Here is a 19,458-nt window from a genome sequence, read left to right as displayed (position 1 = left end):
GCTGTTACACTGGCAGCTCCATTTTTTGATAATCAGAGAAAAACCTGAAATTTGTAAGATAGGGGCCTCGAGATCACTGGTTCTAGAATCAGAGCCAACCAAGGAGTTGTGACAGGACAAGGCTGAGTCTGGCCCTGAGAACTCAGTGGCCAATGAAATCAAGGGGATGAGAAACATAAGAAGAACTTGACCATATTCTACAGCCATGTAGCCAGGACTGAGATTCTTGAGACCTGGGACATCAGACATAAAAATGTATTCTTTGGGGCATGTGATGAAAATAAAAAGAACCCAGGGAAAAATGTTAGAAAAAAAAAAAAATCTGAGGAGCAAGAGTCCAATGACTCTTGAGTTCTACATAAATTACTGTGTGCCAGTAACAAAGGGCAAATAATAAAGCAGAGTCACACTTCATAGCTTGGCTGAATTTGCCAATGTAAAGGTAGCAGGATGACCAGTAAAGTGACTTCAGCTGCAAAATGCAGTAGGCATCCAAGGGACCCCTGCAGCCAGCCCACAGTGAGACATCAATACCAGCCTTGGTATCAAAAGGTTAGAAATGAATAAATTTAAAGAGCTAACTCACAGAGCAAGAAGAAAGTCATGGTTACATGAGATCCAACTTTATATATGAATTTACTAATTGTCAGTTACTTATGGGCCTAGGTTAACAGCAATTCTCTGTAGTTCAACTATAATGCAGTTTTGCTCCTTAAATAATCCACTTGATTCCCAGGTCTCAAGTCAAAGAATATCAATCAGAGGTTATTTAAGGCCAAATCTGGAGGCTTAACTGCATACAATCAACTATCCCTTTCACAATCTGGGTGAATCAAAGGCAAAGGGCAGTATGACCAAGGCATTCCTCTAGAGCACACCGGAATCATCTGAGGAACTTTAAAAACGAGAGGCCTATGTCTCATCTCAGATACTTTGATTCAAGTGGCCTGGGAATTTAAGAATCCTGGGCACTAGCGCTCCAGGTGCAGACAAAGGTAAGAACCACATTCTAGTATGAAGTCGGCTGCCTTCTCATCATCTCAAAAATGAGTGATTCGGGCTGAACTGTAGTTTATAAAGGATTTTCAGCAGTGATCTCCTACAACTCTAATAAACATAAAAGCTCCGCTTTTTCACAGTAATAATGGAGCTCTCCCTGAATGTGACATGGAGAAATGACAACCCCAAAACGGAACTACTTGTGGTTAGTATTACTTCAACAGCTGGAAACAATGCTAAAATTAAGATCTCCATGCTTCCTATTCCATAGACATTCGAAAATCCACACCCTTTTACTGTGAGATTTCCACTTCTATCTTCCCCATCCCCCCTCCAGATGCATGTACAGATGAATAAAAGATGGGAAAGAGGAAGACTGGCAGGAGTCCTGGTTACTATGGCAGCAAGTAAATGAAATGCCAAAGCTCATGAAACTGATAGTGAGAGCAGGAATCAGGTATCATCATCAAGCTACCTGTCTTGTTGATTGCTCCCCTTCATGCACAATTCAGTTCCTTGCCTTTGCCTTACAGGTCAGCCTCTTTAGAGAGTAGGAGGAGGGCAGCAATGCAATGACATGGAGACTAGGGGAGGTAAGAACTAGCAAAAGATTTAGTGAGTGGAGATAAAAGGGTTATAAAAAAATATTTATATTCCGTGAATCTTCTAAACATCAGTATACAGTTTTAGCAAAAATGTGCTCGTTGACTGGGTTAAAAGAAGTATTTTTTAAAGTATGCGCTGACAGACTCAGAAACTTGGGCCTTGGCAAGAGTCAGATTTGCACACCCTACTAAACAACAGACCAACAGTGTGTCCACCAACCAGGCCGCTGCAGTGGTGCTTAGTTCAAGTGGTAAAAGGAAGGCACTTGAGGGATCACGCTCCTCTGAAGAGCAGGGAGGAGCAGGGTAATGGCACAGTGGAATTAAAGGAATAAAAACATCCTTTAGGATTCAGCTGCCTCCTAGGAGAACTGTGACTTTTGTCTGCGATCCCATGTGTCATCCCTCTCATTCCACACACACCTTGCCAGTGTAACTACGTAGGAGCAGGCCCCCTTCCTGAACCAAACTTCTTCAAGGCTACATCTTACTCATCTTTACTAGACGCTGGAGACGCAAAGAACCTGGCACACAGATTGTGTTCGATAAATGATGAATACTAAGTCAAAGAATAAATGGAAAGATGAGAGATGAAAGTTGTTGACTGCACTTAATTCACTGAAAAGGAAGAAAAGGTTAAGCCAAGTTATAAAATTCAAGGAGAAACAAGATCTTCAACTACAAAGAAGAAAACAGCACCATTTTGTTTTCAAAAGACAGAGATGCATTAATAAAGCTAAAACGTATCCTGTTGGTTAAAAAAGATGCACCGTCAAGGAATGAGGAATAAACAGGTAAAAGAAACAAAACAAAGACACAGCCAGGCTCATAAAGGTGCCTCCAAACTTCTCAAGATTCTTGGGACATAATCAAGAATCAATGGACATTCTACTCCTAGAGTGTACAGGGAATAGGATACATCAGAACTCAGACTTTGAAAAGCTTTGAAAATTTCTGGAAACTGAGTCAGCAAGTCATGCTGTCTCTACACACAAGATAGAGGCAACAGGATTATACAGAGAGTCTGCCAGAGGGTAGGACAATGAAATTTCGTATTACAACTGGAAGGAGAGTGAAGGCAAGGAAATGGCAGTCCTCATTTTGTTGGGTTTACTTCCCATCCTACAGTCTAACCTCAGTGTGAACCCTGGAGTACTGTATTAAACTTGGGGGCCACATAAAAAAAGGGATACAACTGCCTCAAAGTTGTCCAGAAAAAAAATAAGACTGACAGGTAAAGGGTCTGAAACCCAAGTCCTGTAGTGCATACCCAAGAGAATGGAGAAGATGAAGCCTGCTTTTGAGACTTGAGTGTATTTATCTTGAATATTTATCTTCAAATACTCAAAGAGAAGATAACACTTCAGAGGCAGAACCCAAACTATCAAATTAAAGAGGCAGACTGAAGCTAAGAAACCCCTTTAAAATCAGAACTTTCTGAAAGCAAAATGCACATTCTGGGACAGGGGACTGATGAAATTCTAGTTTCCGTGGGTGGTGGTTACACAGGTGTTTGCTTCACACGTACAGCTGATCCCCATCATTTGCGGGAGGCATATATGCCAGTTCACCTACGAGCTCACCCCCAAATCAACACTCCCACCACTTTCGCAGTCATTTGAGGACAAGCGTGTGCAGAGACTCGTGGAAAATCTGCCACCCAATACGCACATTCCCAGCTGAGGTCCAACAACCAAGGCTCTGGCTTGGTTCAGATCTCCCATGGTAAAGCAGGTGCTTTTTTCGCGGCCTACGTAGTGCCATGCTTTTCACATTTTTGTTGGTGCTGTTTAAAATGCCCCTGAGTGAGGTAAAGCGCTTAGGGTCCCTAAGTGCAAGAAGGATGTGATGTGCCTTATGGGAAAAACAATGTATTAGATAGGCTTCATTCAGGGCATGAGTTAGGTTGCTATTATAGGCTTTGAGCTCAATGATTATGAATCAAAATACATATTAAATATGATGTCTTCATGAGAAAAAAATGAGGTTATGTATTGATCAGTTAATTAAAATGTGGTGACCAGCCAGAGGCTCACAGGACCCTAACCATGTGCTTCCCCAAGGGGCAATGACTCAGTATTCACTAACTCAGTGTTAGAGGCAACTTTACGGAACATAACTACTGCAAATAACAGTAGCTAACCATATTCACTAAGCTGTACACCTGTTCATGTTTCATGGACTGAGTATGTATGTTCAATTTCACACACAGAAAAATGTTTTGATAGGTGGGCTTCATGCATTATACAGAAGAATCAAATATGCAATTTCTCAGGACCCTTCAAAATGTAAACAATCATTAGCTTTGCATTTACAAAGATAAGCAGAATTTTAAAACTCCAACTGTGCTTCTGGCTGTCAACATGTTCTTTTTGGGAAGGGCAGAAATGGGCTGTAAGCTCTGAAATTTCAACTTTCAAATGCTAAGTGAAGAGGGGATACCAGGACTTCCCAGGGTGCTGGAAGATTCAACACAAGCATCTAATTATACTCCCTCCTGAAAACCTACTAGAACTACACTAAAGGGATTTTTTTTTTTTAAGGTACAATTCTGCAAGACCAAGGAAGATGGGAAAATGGCAATTCAATTTTAGAAGCAAGCAAGTGGATGGAAGAAAGCAGCAACATGGAAAACCGAGAATCAACCACACTTACACTGGAGAATTCCTCAAAAGATCCGAGAATTGGCAACAGTGGGGTATACCTCTGAAAGTGGGGGGGAAGTGAGAGACTAAAATAAAGTTTGCAAAAGTGTAAGGAAAATTGGATCCTTAGATGCATGTTTGGAAGTTTACTCTTGGGACTGGACAAAACAGAGAAACCTGTGGACTGGAAGACACACACACAGCTGTAAGGGGGGGCTCCATACCAAAAGAGATAGAAAAAAAAAAATGCATACTGAATGAGACCCCTGTGGTCTCTCCCCACTTAGTTCCCAGAAGAATGGCCCAAGGCCTTTCATCCTTCAGTCAAAAACTCAAAGAATATTCTCTGGGGAATATGACCTGTTCAAAAGATACCTCAGGAGTCATCCAACAAACAGCCAGGCCACAAGGCCAAACAATGAAGCTGACAAGCTCCACCCACACGTTCGGTAGTCCATCCTGTTCGTTATAAGCCCATACCCAAAGACCAGAATACATTTGAGAAAAGCCTTTAACATGAGGGCTCAATATGGGAGAAACTGGAATAAACATAGCAGGAGGAGAAAACGGTATCTTCAGAGATAAGAAGATACGGCATTCATGGGGCGCCTGGGTGGCACAGCGGTTAAGCGTCTGCCTTCGGCTCAGGGCGTGATCCCGGCGTTATGGGATCGAGCCCCACATCAGGCTCCTCCGCTATGAGCCTGTTTCTTCCTCCCCCACTCCCCCTGCTTGTGTTCCCTCTCTCGCTGGCTGTCTCTATCTCTGTCGAATAAATAAATAAAATCTTTAAAAAAAAAAAAAAGATATGGTATTCATGAAATAAGAGACTATAAAAAAGAAAGATTCAGGGAACAAAGGAGCACTGAAAAATTAAGCATCTGAGAAATTCTTTTTCAACAGAAAGCTTGGAAGGTAAAGTTTAGAAACATCCTTAGAGCACAAAGATAATTAAGAAAATTAAAAAACAAAAGACTGTATGAAATTAACTGGACCAATACATGTGGTCCAAGAGTTGAACAAAAGGGGCTCCAGAAAGGAGAAAACGGAGAATCATCATCCTAGAAATGAAAGACATGGGACTGCCGAATTGAAAGAGCCCCCGAGGGCCAGGACAATGAATGAAAAACTTTCAAGGCATATAATGAAATTTCAGAGCACTGAGATTAGAAGCTAGAAAAAAAATGGTCTTATGCTTACAAATCTCTGAAGAAAAATACTTTCCAATCTATAATTCCATATTCAGCAAAACTTTTAAAGATATTTATTGACATGCAAAAACTTTACATTCTAAGGATTTGTAGAATTGGAAAAAGAAATGAGTTAATGTGTCATAATTACCCGATTTCTTGCAGTTGGAGAAGTGTGATACACAGAATGGGAGAAAGCTAAAAAGAACCCTCTAGTGCTCTTTTAGAATTGGGAGGCATTGGTAGGTCTGTACGAATTTCCTACCTACGTATACTGAAAAGAGCCAGGAAGAATTGCCATGTTTACCCCTGTAAGAATGAGCACACACAGACCTTGGTTTCTAAATCCCATTCCCTACTTAAATGCCTGATTCCGACGGGAGCAGGGAAAGCACAAGATAACCATGAAAACACCTCACTGTTTTAGGAAATAAGGAAGTGTGCGTGTGATGGAAATGTGTCATAAGGGACACAGAAACTGGCCTGCAGAGTGTCACTGGCTAAATCTGGAAACATTTGAGCAAAATAATGACAGTAATGGATTATAAACCAGTAAATGAAATCATACTGATAAATAAACGGGAAAAGAGGGAAACTAATTTCAGTATAGCAAAACAAAACAAAAACAAAAACTATCACTGTTTTGCATCATCATAGCAGTAACTTTGCTCAGGCAAGAACTACCTATGGATGCTGAAATCAGGGGTTCAAGCTCGATGAGGAATAAGATATTTATATAATCTCCAATTATTTCCCCACAAATTAATGAGCAGAAAGACAATCAGTAACTTGACAGTGGAGAAACCTGGCAGACACTATCTTAAGTATCAAAATTAGTGTGAACAATAATGGGACCACACATCACACACCTCCCGATATGAAGCTCTGAGGACATATTACTGCTTATGCCGTATTCCCACCAAAAATGCATAGTATGAATCTAATCATAAGAAAAAAACCCAGCTTGAGTAGGGGTGTTCACCAAATGGCCTCTAAACTTCAATAATGTCAGTACCATGAAAGACCAAAAAAACTGAGGAACTGGGGAGAGACATAAAACCCGAACTTAAAAAAAAAAAAAATGCTAGAAAAGGATACTGGAACAGCAAAATTTGAATTGAAACTTCAAATTAAAATATTGTGTCACTGTTACTTTTCAGATTTGGTAATTATATTGTGATTTTATGAGTGACTGTCTCGGTCTTAAATATACTCCAAGTACTTAAGGAGTAGAGGGGAATGGTGTCTCCAACTTCACACTCAAAAGGTTCAGAAAAGCGTGTATGATTAAGAGAGAATGACAAAGCAAATGTGGCAAATGAACTGGATGAAAAGGATTCTGGAATTCTTCATACTATTCTCACAATTTTCGTGTAATTTGAAATTATTTCAAAATAGAAATGAAAAGAGAAAAGGCAGTAAAGGACAAGCTCTCCAACTCTAGCACAGAACCCTGTAAATTTGAGGGCAGACGTGTTCATACTGAAAATACTCAGTCACAGAAATGTAAATTTTTCATTTTATTCAAAGTTGGTACAGAAGTGCTAATAACATTTCCATAAAATAATTACTATACTTCAGTTACAGGACAAGATACCACAGAAAGGAATATACTTTGCAAGAAATGTAGGTTCATCTGAAGTTTCCAAATACTTTTGAAGGCTAATGCAGCAGCCGGCAAAATAACACACAGCACACAAAGAACAGTGTATTCTACAGAGTCAGTAATGAAGACTGACAGCTCTTTAGCAGATCTGTTTCATTGTTTTTCCATTTTTCAACAATAACACTTTTAAAAAACACATTAAACCAAGATCATACATGTCTACAATTTTAAAAATCAGATTGTATACAGTAGGTTAGAGTAATAGTCAAGTTAGAATTGTCATGTATGGTTAACAATCCTAAATCTACAATTTCAATTGTATTCCTTTCAATACGGAAATAACCTGGTTTATACCAAATTCTACTTTCTGCTTGCAACTAAAACATTGTACAATGTGAAGATAGACCCCATCAATCAAACTTTAAAAAAACAAAACAAAACAAAACTGTGGACAATAAAGGGTACACTGGAAATCAGTTTACAATTCCAAAAACTCACCAATAACTCAACGGCTTCATTTATAATCACATTTGGTCTACAATGCATAACTGACGAAATGATACATGTACACGATACACACCCCCAGTGCACAGACTGGTCTCTTACAGAAAATATGAACAAAGCAGAATGGGGAGGACACTGGGAAAAACAATTTTCAACGAAGACATCTCTTTAAAATGCAATACTTACGTATCAAAAGTACTAGATAAAAGCAGCAGTACTCTGCTGACATTTGGCTTAAAAATAAAGAAATGAATGAAGCGATTTCACAGGATATTAGAAAAGGAATTGGTTTTCTTCTTGAAGAAGACTACTAACTTTTGCACAGCAACTATTTTTGATATCCACCTTATCAAAAAAAAAAAAAAGCACTGAGAAGCATAACGTAGTTCATATGTGATTGCCAACATAGGTCTGGGCAACAGAAAATGGGATGTCCAAGCAAAGAATGGGTAGATCCCTGCTGTATTTCTGAACTCTGTTGGCAATCTATAAACCGAAGCAATATTGGTGGGGAAAGCAGGGAACAGATTCCATATCATCATCTGACATTAATGTAATATGTCATTATTAACAAAAATAAAGCTTTTGCATTTTAACAACGCCACAGAACAGTCCATGAGCAAAAAAGACTTGTTGATCTGTTTTTGCCACTCAAAAGTTAGAGATCTCAAAGTGAAATTAGAAAATTCTAATTATACATATTTACACTGCTAGGACGACTTTCACCTAGACTAATTAAAGCAATTTTCCATGGAATTATAAATGATATTTTGCCAAAGGAATCTTCAAAAGCATTAAGTTCTTACAAAGGACTTTAAATTTAAAAACAACATTTAAAAGGTACAGACGCATACTATATAAGACTAACAGGTTGTAACTGCTTTGCCTTATCACACATTGCTAAGCCAAAGACATTCCTCAAAACTTTCTTTTTTTTCCTGCATTTCTGGCACTTCTCTGCCCTCATCCCCCCAAACCTGAGGTTTTACATTCTAAAATACTGAGGGAACACTTTTTTTGCTAGAGGATCGATCTCTCCCTCAAGGTGTTCTGGTTAACCCTTCTAAAACATGTGGTATTAGTCTACACGCGCTTTAATCTTCATCCCGTGTACTACCAGAGTTGACCAAGTCTTTCCTTAAGAAGATAAATACACAAAATAGAGAAGAGTGGGAACAAAGGTAGTCACTTCTCTCCCATTCTGAGAGTACAGCTTTTGATCTATGGGCAAAATCCAAGACAAAGACTATTTATTCATTCTTGATAAACTGGGACTATTCAGGTAAAGATAGCAAGCGGTAAGACAAGGGCAATACGGAGTGCAAGAAAATATTTCTTCACACATTCTGATTTCATCTAATCTAACCATGAAGCGGGGAATGGGACAGGTAGAAGAATCCTTTAGACTCTCATTACCATGGTGAAAAGCAAAGTAGCTCATTTGGCAGATATGTCTCAGATTTAGTTTGATGCTCAGAACACTTAGGTCAAATTCTGTATTAAAATGAAGTGCAGTAAAGCACATGAAAAAATAAAGATACGTTCACCTCTTACAAACCTACACAAAGATTAAAGACAAGTAGTATTTGCCCTGTTAAAATGTGAAATTTCTCCATGTTTTCAGGGAACTACTGATAGCAGGTAAAATTTCCTAAAGATTCAAGATAAAAAAATAACACCAATGGCTCTACAGCTTAAAGCAAAAGTTTGTCAAACTCTTCTACCCACCAAAAACCTACAAGTCTGTCCCTGTTTTGGTTCCAGATTGTAGGAAAGAACCCAGAGACCCCATTTTTGCTAGTAACCCCCAAATATAATTGCAACATTCTTAATAGCTGTCTTTTCTCCCTCTACCAAAGTAGCACAAATTTACTCAGATTATTACACTGAATCACTTATCATTTAGGACCACAACTCAGGATACCCCATTGTTCAGGGCTTTGAATACTATGGTCCTCCACAACTCCCGAGACAAACACCTGGTGGGCTGTACAACTGGCACTTGTGGGATACTGAGAAATACTGTTAGTCTTGTGCTTTCTACATGTGGAGATACACACCTGCATGAACCTGATTTGTGCTTTCTATGGACTTTTACTTTAAGCTTTTTACCTATCATGGAATGTGAAACTGTTGTCACATGTATGTTCTCAGATATGCCTATCAAACCTACACTGGAAAAACAATAGTTAAAATATACTCACAGAATTAATAAGTAACCTTATAGTTTTAATTAAGGATATAAAACAAATATAGATGAATAAATACCATTTAAACTGCAACAGGAATTAGAGCTACCTGGTTTCCTTGAACCTAAACAAAGGCTGCATATAAAGTATGTAAATATAAATGTGTTTTTTTTATTTCCTTGACTAGTTGTAACAAAATTTAAAAAGAGAAATTGTAACAAATAAGTATATTCTACCAAGAAAGGGAAATGTGTAAACTAGCAGAGTCAATATTGGCAACCGGAAGGCACTAATCAAAACACATAAATTTCAGAAGCTGATTATATTACCAAATACCCTATATATTGGCCTTTGCCAATTTGGGATTTCAATAACAGTAATGAGCTTAATTTCAGTTTTCAACTATTATAACCAAAAAGTGAGTTATTAAGGAACATTCATTCCACTTACAGAAGTCTAGGCTACAATGATATATTGAAAAATTATCCAGACTAGTTTGTCCAAAGGCAATAAAAAAAGTAAACACTCCTTCCTCCAGCAGCACTGGGGTACAAGGTGAATTTACCAAGATAAATATAAATCTCCAGTAAGGTTGTGGTTATCTACTGTCAACTTGTGCTGTTGCGGAAATCACTGAAATATCTATTTCCCTTATTGATAGAGTTCGCAGACTGTAAACCATCTCAAACTTGGGGTAGAAGGAGAGGACAGAGTGGCTTCGTTATCTCATGGGCGACAATTATGATAGAGTGCTTTTCTGAGAGCAAAGCCACTGCTCCTACACGAAGGAAAATCTGAGAGCACTGTGCTTTTGTCCTGTCTTGCTCTTCATTTGCTTATTTGTTCTAGCACCCCTCTCTTTAAACATAGTATGAATCCAGGTAACCAAACCACACTGCAAAGTCATTACATAAAGTAAGGTTATTGGTTGAAAATCAACAGCTTCAGATTATGGTCCTCCCCTAAAAAGTAAAGTGAAATCAGTAATGATACAGATATATCAAACCTTTTTTGTTTATTTCTCAGTAAGACAATATATCCATGGTTAAGGCTGTTAGTTACCAGATAAATGGGGCACTTAACCCTAAACAAAAAACTAAATCCTATCTTTTATAAAGGATTTGAGATGGAAAACAGAAACATAAATTACATCAATTTTCACAACATTCCTTTAAAGGTGAATCAGTAGTTTAAAGCTTTATTCCCAGCACTAGAAAGAAGTTTTAATAAACATATTTATAGAACTCCATGAATAATGGTGTGGGACTCAGTGCTGGCAAAGCCTACAAGTAGTTTGAACCTAAGCTAAATTCAATTCTAGGAGTGAAAGAAGTTGAATACCTAGTCTTCCAATAGAGGGGAGTGTTTGATAAAAAGCATACGAAATTAAGAGAAGTGACCTTAATGGAGGAAAAGGGGTTTGCAGCCCTGAGTTAAGCCAACCAAGTCTAACCAAGTGTAGTAATCAAAGCTTCTTATATAATCCAGCTTCATACCTAACTAGTACAAAAGGGCTTCTCGATATGCCAACTGACTAGTTTCAACTTTTTACCCTTAAGTACTGCAAGAACAAGGCTTTCTGACATCAAAACAAACTCCATTCCTCTCTGCATTGTGATACAACCATTTCAAAGGGACTGGTATGAATTTTAACTGTTGCTGCCTCCCTAATTTTTGAAGAAAAGAGTTTTCAGAATACAATAATGATGAATTACTAGGGCTTTTATTGTTAGTGAACATTAGTCTGAGAAAACCATTCTTGAGAATTTAACAGCTTAAGCTAATAGAAATTTAGTATATTTAAACACAACTATAGTTAATGAGTCATTATTTGGATCCAAGTCTTCAAAACTGGGGCAAAGCGTCACTTTTGCATATCATAGCAGTAAGCCTGAATGTGAATTAAGCTGATAAAAGATCAAAATAGGAATTTGAGAAGTGTTAAAAGAAAGAACAGGTGAAGAATTAAAGCAATGTGAGGGAAGACAAATAGAGGGAAAGACCAGTCTCTCTGAATGGTATGTGGCTATACACACAAATAGGAATATACCCTATTTGTAAAGTATGCTCAAGCTAATGTCAACATCGAATGTCTGAATGCAATGTAACACTTCGTTAATGAGAAATCTTATGAATACAAGCCTAAAAGCATTTTTTCTATTAAAGTATCACTATCAAATATCAGTCCTTTTAATCTCAAATATGTTTAAAAACTCCTACTTCACAATATTTAACATCAAACCAAGGTTTAACAGGCTGGATCTTTTTCATTGGTATCCTAATCTATGTGGGGAAAGGCTTCAATGAGCCAATAGCCAAGTTGCTTCTAGTTCTAAAAGTCACTGAACAGAATTCTACGTCTGCACATTTTATAAGCTAATGTTTGCCCTTTGCCTAACTTGTTAAGTTTGTATCACCCAGGTATTTCTCAGCATCTCATTTAATAGTTTTTCTGACTTCTTAGGAAAATTTTGTCCTGGCAAGTCTCTGTGGTCACATAACGTAACAGGATTGGTCTACATACATCTCTCAGTCCAAAACTGGGGAATGGTGGTGAGGTGTCACTACTCCATACCCACGTGGTCCTTTCCAGCCATCATACCTCAGATGAAAACACCACAGCGGAGTAAAAAATGTAAGGAAAGTAAGTAAGCCAAATACTGCCAAGTGGGAACACTGACATAGGTCTAAGCCTTTTAACAACATAGCCAGTCTGTAGGACTGGTAAAGAATGAGAATAACCCATAGGCTGCACTAAATGATATCTGAAGAGAGAGGGGAAGATCCATGTACCCTGTAAGTACAGGGAAGAAACCAATGGACTGAGAAATGGAGACACTTAAGAGACTCTCAGTGCCCTGGACAAGACTTTTCAGTACCCCCACTCCCAATTAGCCTTGGGTTAAAGGACTGATTGACAACCTCCTCATCAATTCTTAAAATGTGAAGTTTCACATGTGATAGTTCTCTGCTAATTACTTGATGAGCTAATAAGAACTATGACCCTGGCCAGCCTCTTTGTGCAAAAAGACAATGGATCCTTTCAGCCAACTGAAAAGGAAGACTTGGAGAGGAGATCTGCTGAATATAGGCCAAAGGACACAGTACCACCACTATTGCTTGACGCTTCCCTTACCTAAAGATAAGAGTGTGATAACCTCACCAGGAAAAGAACGGCTGTGGAAAAAGATTGGCTCAGCTATTTCAAAAGCCACTTACTATCTTGGGGCAAAAGGACATAATATTTTTGGAGCCAGTAATTCTTCTGAATGCCGGAGCATAAGCTCTGCTCATCAGATCTTAAGACTGAGATTGCTTGAAAGGACAAAAATCTAAGAACTGGGGATACCATTAACAACAGATCAGACAGTATTTTTCTCTACCTTTGAAGACCAGGTAACTATTTTAGTCAGTATCACTCTCTTTCAATTCTGAACCTTAGCTTGAGCCAATATCAAAATATATACATATCAATGTCTACAGATGAAATGTCATTTAGGACCCATTCTGTTAGTGTAAAGTATGAACATTTTGCTAGCTTAACACAGACCAGGTATCACTCCATGAACAATCATTGTAACAAAACATACTGAACAATAGTCCCCTGAATGAAGCTGCAATCGGCAATTCACATACTTATTCAAGCACATTATCTACTAGTGGAAAGCAAGAAGAAGGGCAAGCTTCAGGGACTTCAGTCTTAACAGAGTGATGTTTATACTGGCTAGAATAAACATCCTAATGGATATGCTAATAGTCATTCCTTATTTACAGACATTAGTACTCTAAACTTGACCTACTGCTATATACACACAAACAGACACAAGATGATGTATTTCATGTATCATACTAAGACAGCAGCAAAGAGAAGGGGGGGATCGTAATACTCCAAACTATTAGGACTCAACATTAAATAAAGGGGAAAAAACTCACATAAACACCACCTATTAATTTATGCTGTAAGAAGAAGGGGTAAGAAGGCTGCCCAGCAATGTGTGAATCCTCTTCGCTGAGTTACACAGCAATGTGTTCAAAGTCAAAGAAAATTTTAATTCCTACAACTTAATGCCAATTTGAAAAATCTAAGGTTCTATTATTTTCCCAAAGACCAAAAGGTTGTCTCAAAGGAAAAACAGTCCCTTTGAGAAAAGAAGAGGACAAACCATAAGCCCAGCTTTGGCTACATGGTTTTTCTGTTCTTCCCAATAGACTTTTTATAACCTGGGACATGTCACAGCCACAGCCTCATCCATACAAGAAAAGGATGGTCCCTATTTATTTGGCCCCCAGCTTATAAACCGTAAGAATGAAATTGAGAAAAAAATTCTACAAGGCACTCTAAGCTCTCAGAAATCATGCTATTCATTCATGAATTATTTTTTCATCTACAGATTCAGTTCATCAGAAAGCCTCCTGGAGACGGGAAGACATTATGCTACCTGATAATTTCTAAAATCAACTTTGGACTAATCAAGTCCATCATAATGAAACTCGTTTATAGAATACAAAAAATTTAAAGTCATTAGGACTGAGTTTTGATTCAAAATCTACAAAAGTATCTAAAAAAGTAATACTTTTCCCTAAAGAATACAAGCTTAATAAAATCATGCAATTTAAAAAGTATCAGAGATTACAGGAAAGTCAAAGAAAGTAGATACATAATTAGTTTCCTTCATATGTCATGGAGGAAAAAGGACCATGTTGAGCACACAGACACAGAACTTCGTAATCTGTAGAGCTTTTCTCTAATATCTTTTGTATCCTGTCCTCAAGAAGGGGAATCAGCCTGTGAAAAAGATTCCCATCCATGAGGGTTACAACACAGTGCCATGCCATGTGAAGACAGAGGGTCCTAGAAGCACACAAGTCGTAGGATATCCTCCACAAGACATACTACTAAACCCAGAAGTTCTTATCATGACACCTCTTTAACATGCTATCCACTCTACAGAAAGACGTATTATACTGACAATCTACCAATGGCAAAGCATGCACTCAGTTTTCTGTTACTGATGCCCAGTTTGCACTGGAACCTCCTCATGCTCTAAGTCAATGTAACTTTTTTAAAAATATAGAGGCATGTACAGATGGCAAGTCTTTCAAAAAAAAAAAAAAGTAAATCAGAAAAAAAAAAAGCTTATAGGATACAATATGATCTCAGAATTATATTTTCCCTTCAGAAGTTCAACTTCAATGTATCATGATCTCATCAAGCAGGGCAACCCAGAACAAAGGCAGTGACAATTTTCTTCAAATTTCTGGACATATCTTCCAACTGAATCCACTTGGAAAAGTGTGTGGCTAATGAAAAATGTTACCAAATGACAAGAACAAAGAACAAAGCTAGAGAATTAGTGGAGTATGAGTAGTCACCTGTTTAGCCTAAGCTGATCAAACACTGCTTGAGGACTGCTAATTCCCAAACTATATAAACAACCTTAACTTGGTCAATGAATTTGGGGATCATCAGCAATGTTTGCTTCATTTTCTCCCCTAATCGTCTGACAATACAATCATGACATAACTTTTTATCAAGACAGAGTTGGTGGTCATTTGAGTATGATTCACTTAAACTTCAGTCAAAGTAGAAAACAAAGAAAAAAAGGAACTGGAACAAACTTTTTACCAACATTCCATATATTGGTGGTGCAAGAACAGCTACAGGAAAACATTCTTCTTCCTTTCTCTTGGTAATCAGAATTCACACAGGCTCACGCTAGCAAAATGAACCTGGCCAACAAACTAACTTGTCCTGACACAAGGACCCCACAAGCACATCAGTTAGGTTTTCAGTACACAACTGATTACACAATGTCTACGACTTCAGTTTTAAATGGTAGTAGGGATTACAGAGACAGAGAAAAAACTTTGAAATGAGCAAGTCTTCTACTTCAGGAGAAGAAGGCCTACCAAGATTTGGCAGTGCAGACAGTATACCTTATTCATCATAATGTTAGCCTATGTTCTGCTCTACACGTTCTAGGAGAATAATTGGTCTCTCCTTACTTTGGTATGGACAATTTTAAACCACATTTGCACAATTCAGTCCGTTAAACAAGTTTTACTTCATTTAGGTTGAAAATTTACTTTCATCCATCTCTGGGAAAATAAAGTCTTGCAAATAGATGATTTTCTGCTAAGTAAAATTTGGCTAAAACCTATAGCGTAAACAATGCCTGAGAGATGCAACAGTTACATAAGTTTTGTTTTTGTTTTTTTCCAAAGACCAGTATTTTCTTAAGTTAGTGTCTCATCATATCCTTAAAAAGTTCATAAGGAGAAATAAACAAACATGAAAATTCCAAGTGAACACACAGCAAAAAGTCCGATATTCAGTATTAGTTTAACTTGTGGAGGCTCTTCCAACATTTGTAAACAAACAGCCTCCTCCTCCATCAGGTCTCTGAGACTCCTCTTGCTGAGGCTCTTACTTTTAAAGCCACAGAACCAATCTATGAACTTCCAGTACCGGCCTCCATCCTCTGTTTCCTTCTTTCTCTCCTTCTCACCCATAAGAGCTGCTTGCCCATTGGAATAAGCATCTACTGGTGTTTCTGCCTCTGAATGCCCTAATGAAGCCACTGGATTGCCCTCTTCTCTGCAGGTCACCAACAGATTAATATCTTCCGGCTGAAGGCCCTTGATGCTATCTTCAGATTTCCCATTGGGAATGATGTGGTTGATGGCCTCACTGTTCTCACTGCACCTCAGAATGCTCTTCTCTTGCATTTTGTATGGTTCATCTTTCGGGGAGCAGCTTTCCTTCACCACCAGGCTCTTCTTAGACCAAAAGGTGGTGGTACGAATCTGTTCCTTTGTGGGAGGTGGTGTGAGAAGGCTAACAATTACAGTAATGAGTCCTGTAACCCAAAACAATGCTGTGGCCACATACATGTAATGGATGTCTTTGATGAAGCCTGGCCTGTTATCGGGTTGGTCACATTCTGGGGCACGGTATGCAAAGGCCAGTGTCAAACGGACTGCTCCAAGAACAAAGCCAGCCATTCCACCATAGAAAGCCCCTTGCTCATTGCAGCGCTTCCAGAAAATTGCCAGAAGGAACAGGGCCGCAACTGGGGGTGTCAGGTAATCTGCTACCTCCTGAATATAAAGGTACATCTGGCCTCCTTGCATCTCCACGATGATTGGCACCCATGCAATGCTGATCACCACCATAAAAGCCACAAATATCCTCCCCACAATCATTAGTTCCCGGGAGCTTGCGCTCCTGCGGATGAGTTTGTACACATCGAGGGTGAATATGGTACTGGCACTGTTAAAGATAGAGTCCAAGTCGCTCATCAGAGCTGCAATCATCACTGCCATCATTAAGCCACGGAGACCCACGGGAACCAGCTTCATCACCAGGCGTGGGTAAGCAATATTAGAGCACCCAGCTCTGCTTCCACATACTTGCATGCAGTGCTCTGGGTTGATGCAAGCTATATCATCAGCAAACAGTATCCTGGAAATCATTCCTGGGACAACTATGATAAACATTGGCAGAAGCTTCAAGAAGCCAGCCATAAGAGTAGAGCCTTTGGCATGAGCAATGTTTTTAGCTGCTAAGACTCTCTGCACGATGACTTGGTCAGCACACCAGTACCATACTGAAGCTGGGGTCTGCCCAAGAACAAATCCAGGCCAAGGAACATCTTCATCTGTTGGATTCCGCAACATTTTCAGTGCATCTTTCTTAGGGTGAACATTACAAGAATTTGTGTTGGAAAGGTTGTATGTCAACAAGATGGAAGTAACATTGGGTGAGGCCAACATGTACCTTCTCTTAACTTCCTCAAACCCGCCAATCTCCATCATGCTAATAATCATAAGTGTGAGTGCCCCAACGATCATAAGCAGAGCCTGGAGAGTGTCTGTGTAGATCACTGCAACAAGGCCTCCGGTGACAGTCAGCAAAGCAGTCATGCCAATGAGCAGGATGACAGACACATAGAGGTTCCAACCCAAAGACTCCTGGATAAAGAGGGCACCCGAATACAGATCCACTGAGAGCTTGGTGAAGATATAGAGAATCAGAGACAAGGCTGCGAAATAGACCTGAATCCTATGGCCACCAAATCGCTTGGACAAGTATTCAGGCATGGTGTATACCCCTGACCGGATGTAAATCGGGATGAAAACCCATCCCAGAAGTTGCAAAAGCAGTAAGGCATTGAATTCCCATGCGCCCACTGCAAATCCACTTGCAGCTCCAGATCCTGCCAGCCCAATGAAGTGCTCACTCCCAATATTGCTCACAAACAGAGAGGCACCAATTGCTACCCAGGTCATAGAGCGCCCCGCCAGGAAGTATCCACTCACGGTGCTTCTATTAGATTTCCACATGGCAAAAAAACCAATGCACATGACCAGGATAAAATACAGGGCCACTATGGCAATGTCTGCTGTCTCCAGTACAGCCCTCATTTTGGTAACTTTGTGACTCAAAGTGTCCAATGACAGAAGTGTCCGACTTTTATGTACTCATTAGTAACCCCAGCCAAGTCTGTAAACCATACGTGAACTGGACTACACAGAGCAACACAGGAGGTCAAAGTCTTTGTCCTTTGGTTTGCTGTCTTGATGGTGGTGGTTGTGATAAACTTTGAAGGAGACAGTTTAAATTTTCCTCCGCTTCTTAATTGGGATTGAGAACTTAGCTCGTACTCTTAATCCACTCTCCACAAGACCATCAGCATTTACTCAGGTGCTGGAGGAGAAATTCTGAGTTGCAGCTAAGTTAGTGAAGCCTACTGTACCAACCCTGCAAGGCAGCAAAGACAAAAGACAAAGATTGAATTAGAGGAGGGTCTCACCAAGGGATGAGGAAACTTTCAGTCTAGCAAAAACGGCGCAATAAGACATTCTTTATTATAAGAAAAAAAATTTTTTTTAAATATACTTCAGTTCCACAGGAAAAAGAAATCTAAACTAGCACATCGGGTACTTAAAGTCATGAGAATATTTATCATTTGAACTAAGAACAAAAATTCATTGACCTCATAACTAAGTGACCTAACTTCTCTAGCACCTAAGTACTGCCTACCATGACATTGCCCTTTTTTTGTCTTGCTGTGGTTGTCTCAGATTGGAACAGACACCAAGATCTTAAAGCACCTTAAGGGAAAAGGTCAGGGGAAAAAGCTCTAATTATTCATAAGGGCACCAGAATGAATCTTCAAATGTTATGAATCCTGAATAACGCACCTTATAGCCAGGTAGGGGCCTGAATGGAACAGGCAGGTAGACGCAACTCCGTGTTATCATCTACCCCCAAATGCAAATCAAGCATCACTTAGTCAACACGAATTTATTATTATAAAATTTTCCTAAATTCCTACTGCAAATGTGTATGTGATAGTTATCGTACAGTAACAGAGAAATCGTGAGAGGACTCCTGCCCTAAAGGAAAACAAGACATTCCACAGACAAAAAAAAGAAAACAAAAAAACAAAAAAAACAAACTAGGATCACACAACTTATAAAACCCTAAAATTTTATTATTTCTCCTAGCTAGAAGGAAGACATCAGAAGATTTTTGAAAAACGTTCAAAAAGGTAATTTCCTTCCCTTCCTTTTCATCAGGCAATAATTCCAAGAAAATCTCTGAGAGGATAAAGGCACAGCGACACAAAGTTTGATTTTGTTGAGTAGGTTTTCCTTTTAATAATGCTTTCCTGTTGAAAGGTATAGAAAGCAAGGAGAGTAGGAAGGAGAACA

At 39.0% G+C, this 19,458-nt stretch overlaps 2 protein-coding genes across 2 annotated transcripts in view; both read right to left on the bottom strand.

The window, feature by feature from the left end:
* Positions 1 to 19,458, bottom strand: part of MRPS6 (mitochondrial ribosomal protein S6) — a 63,553-nt gene that overhangs the window by 23,117 nt on the left and 20,978 nt on the right. The window lies entirely within an intron of this gene.
* SLC5A3 (solute carrier family 5 member 3) overlaps positions 309 to 19,458 on the bottom strand; it is a 40,123-nt gene continuing 20,973 nt past the window's right edge. Inside the window, exon 2 of the mRNA XM_045785572.2 lies at positions 309 to 18,502. Within this exon, the coding sequence (XP_045641528.2) occupies positions 16,009 to 18,165 (2,157 nt within the window). The 5' untranslated portion in view covers positions 18,166 to 18,502 and the 3' untranslated portion in view covers positions 309 to 16,008. The remainder of the gene's footprint in view (positions 18,503 to 19,458) is intronic.

Source organism: Ursus americanus, chromosome 4 (genome assembly GCF_024610735.1).
Source record: "Ursus americanus isolate L20-20 chromosome 4, mUrsAme1.1.p, whole genome shotgun sequence".
In the NCBI taxonomy this organism is placed as follows: Eukaryota; Metazoa; Chordata; class Mammalia; order Carnivora; family Ursidae; genus Ursus; species Ursus americanus.
The sequence above is the reverse complement of the archived record's forward strand: the minus strand, read 5'-3'. Positions and strand labels throughout refer to the sequence as shown.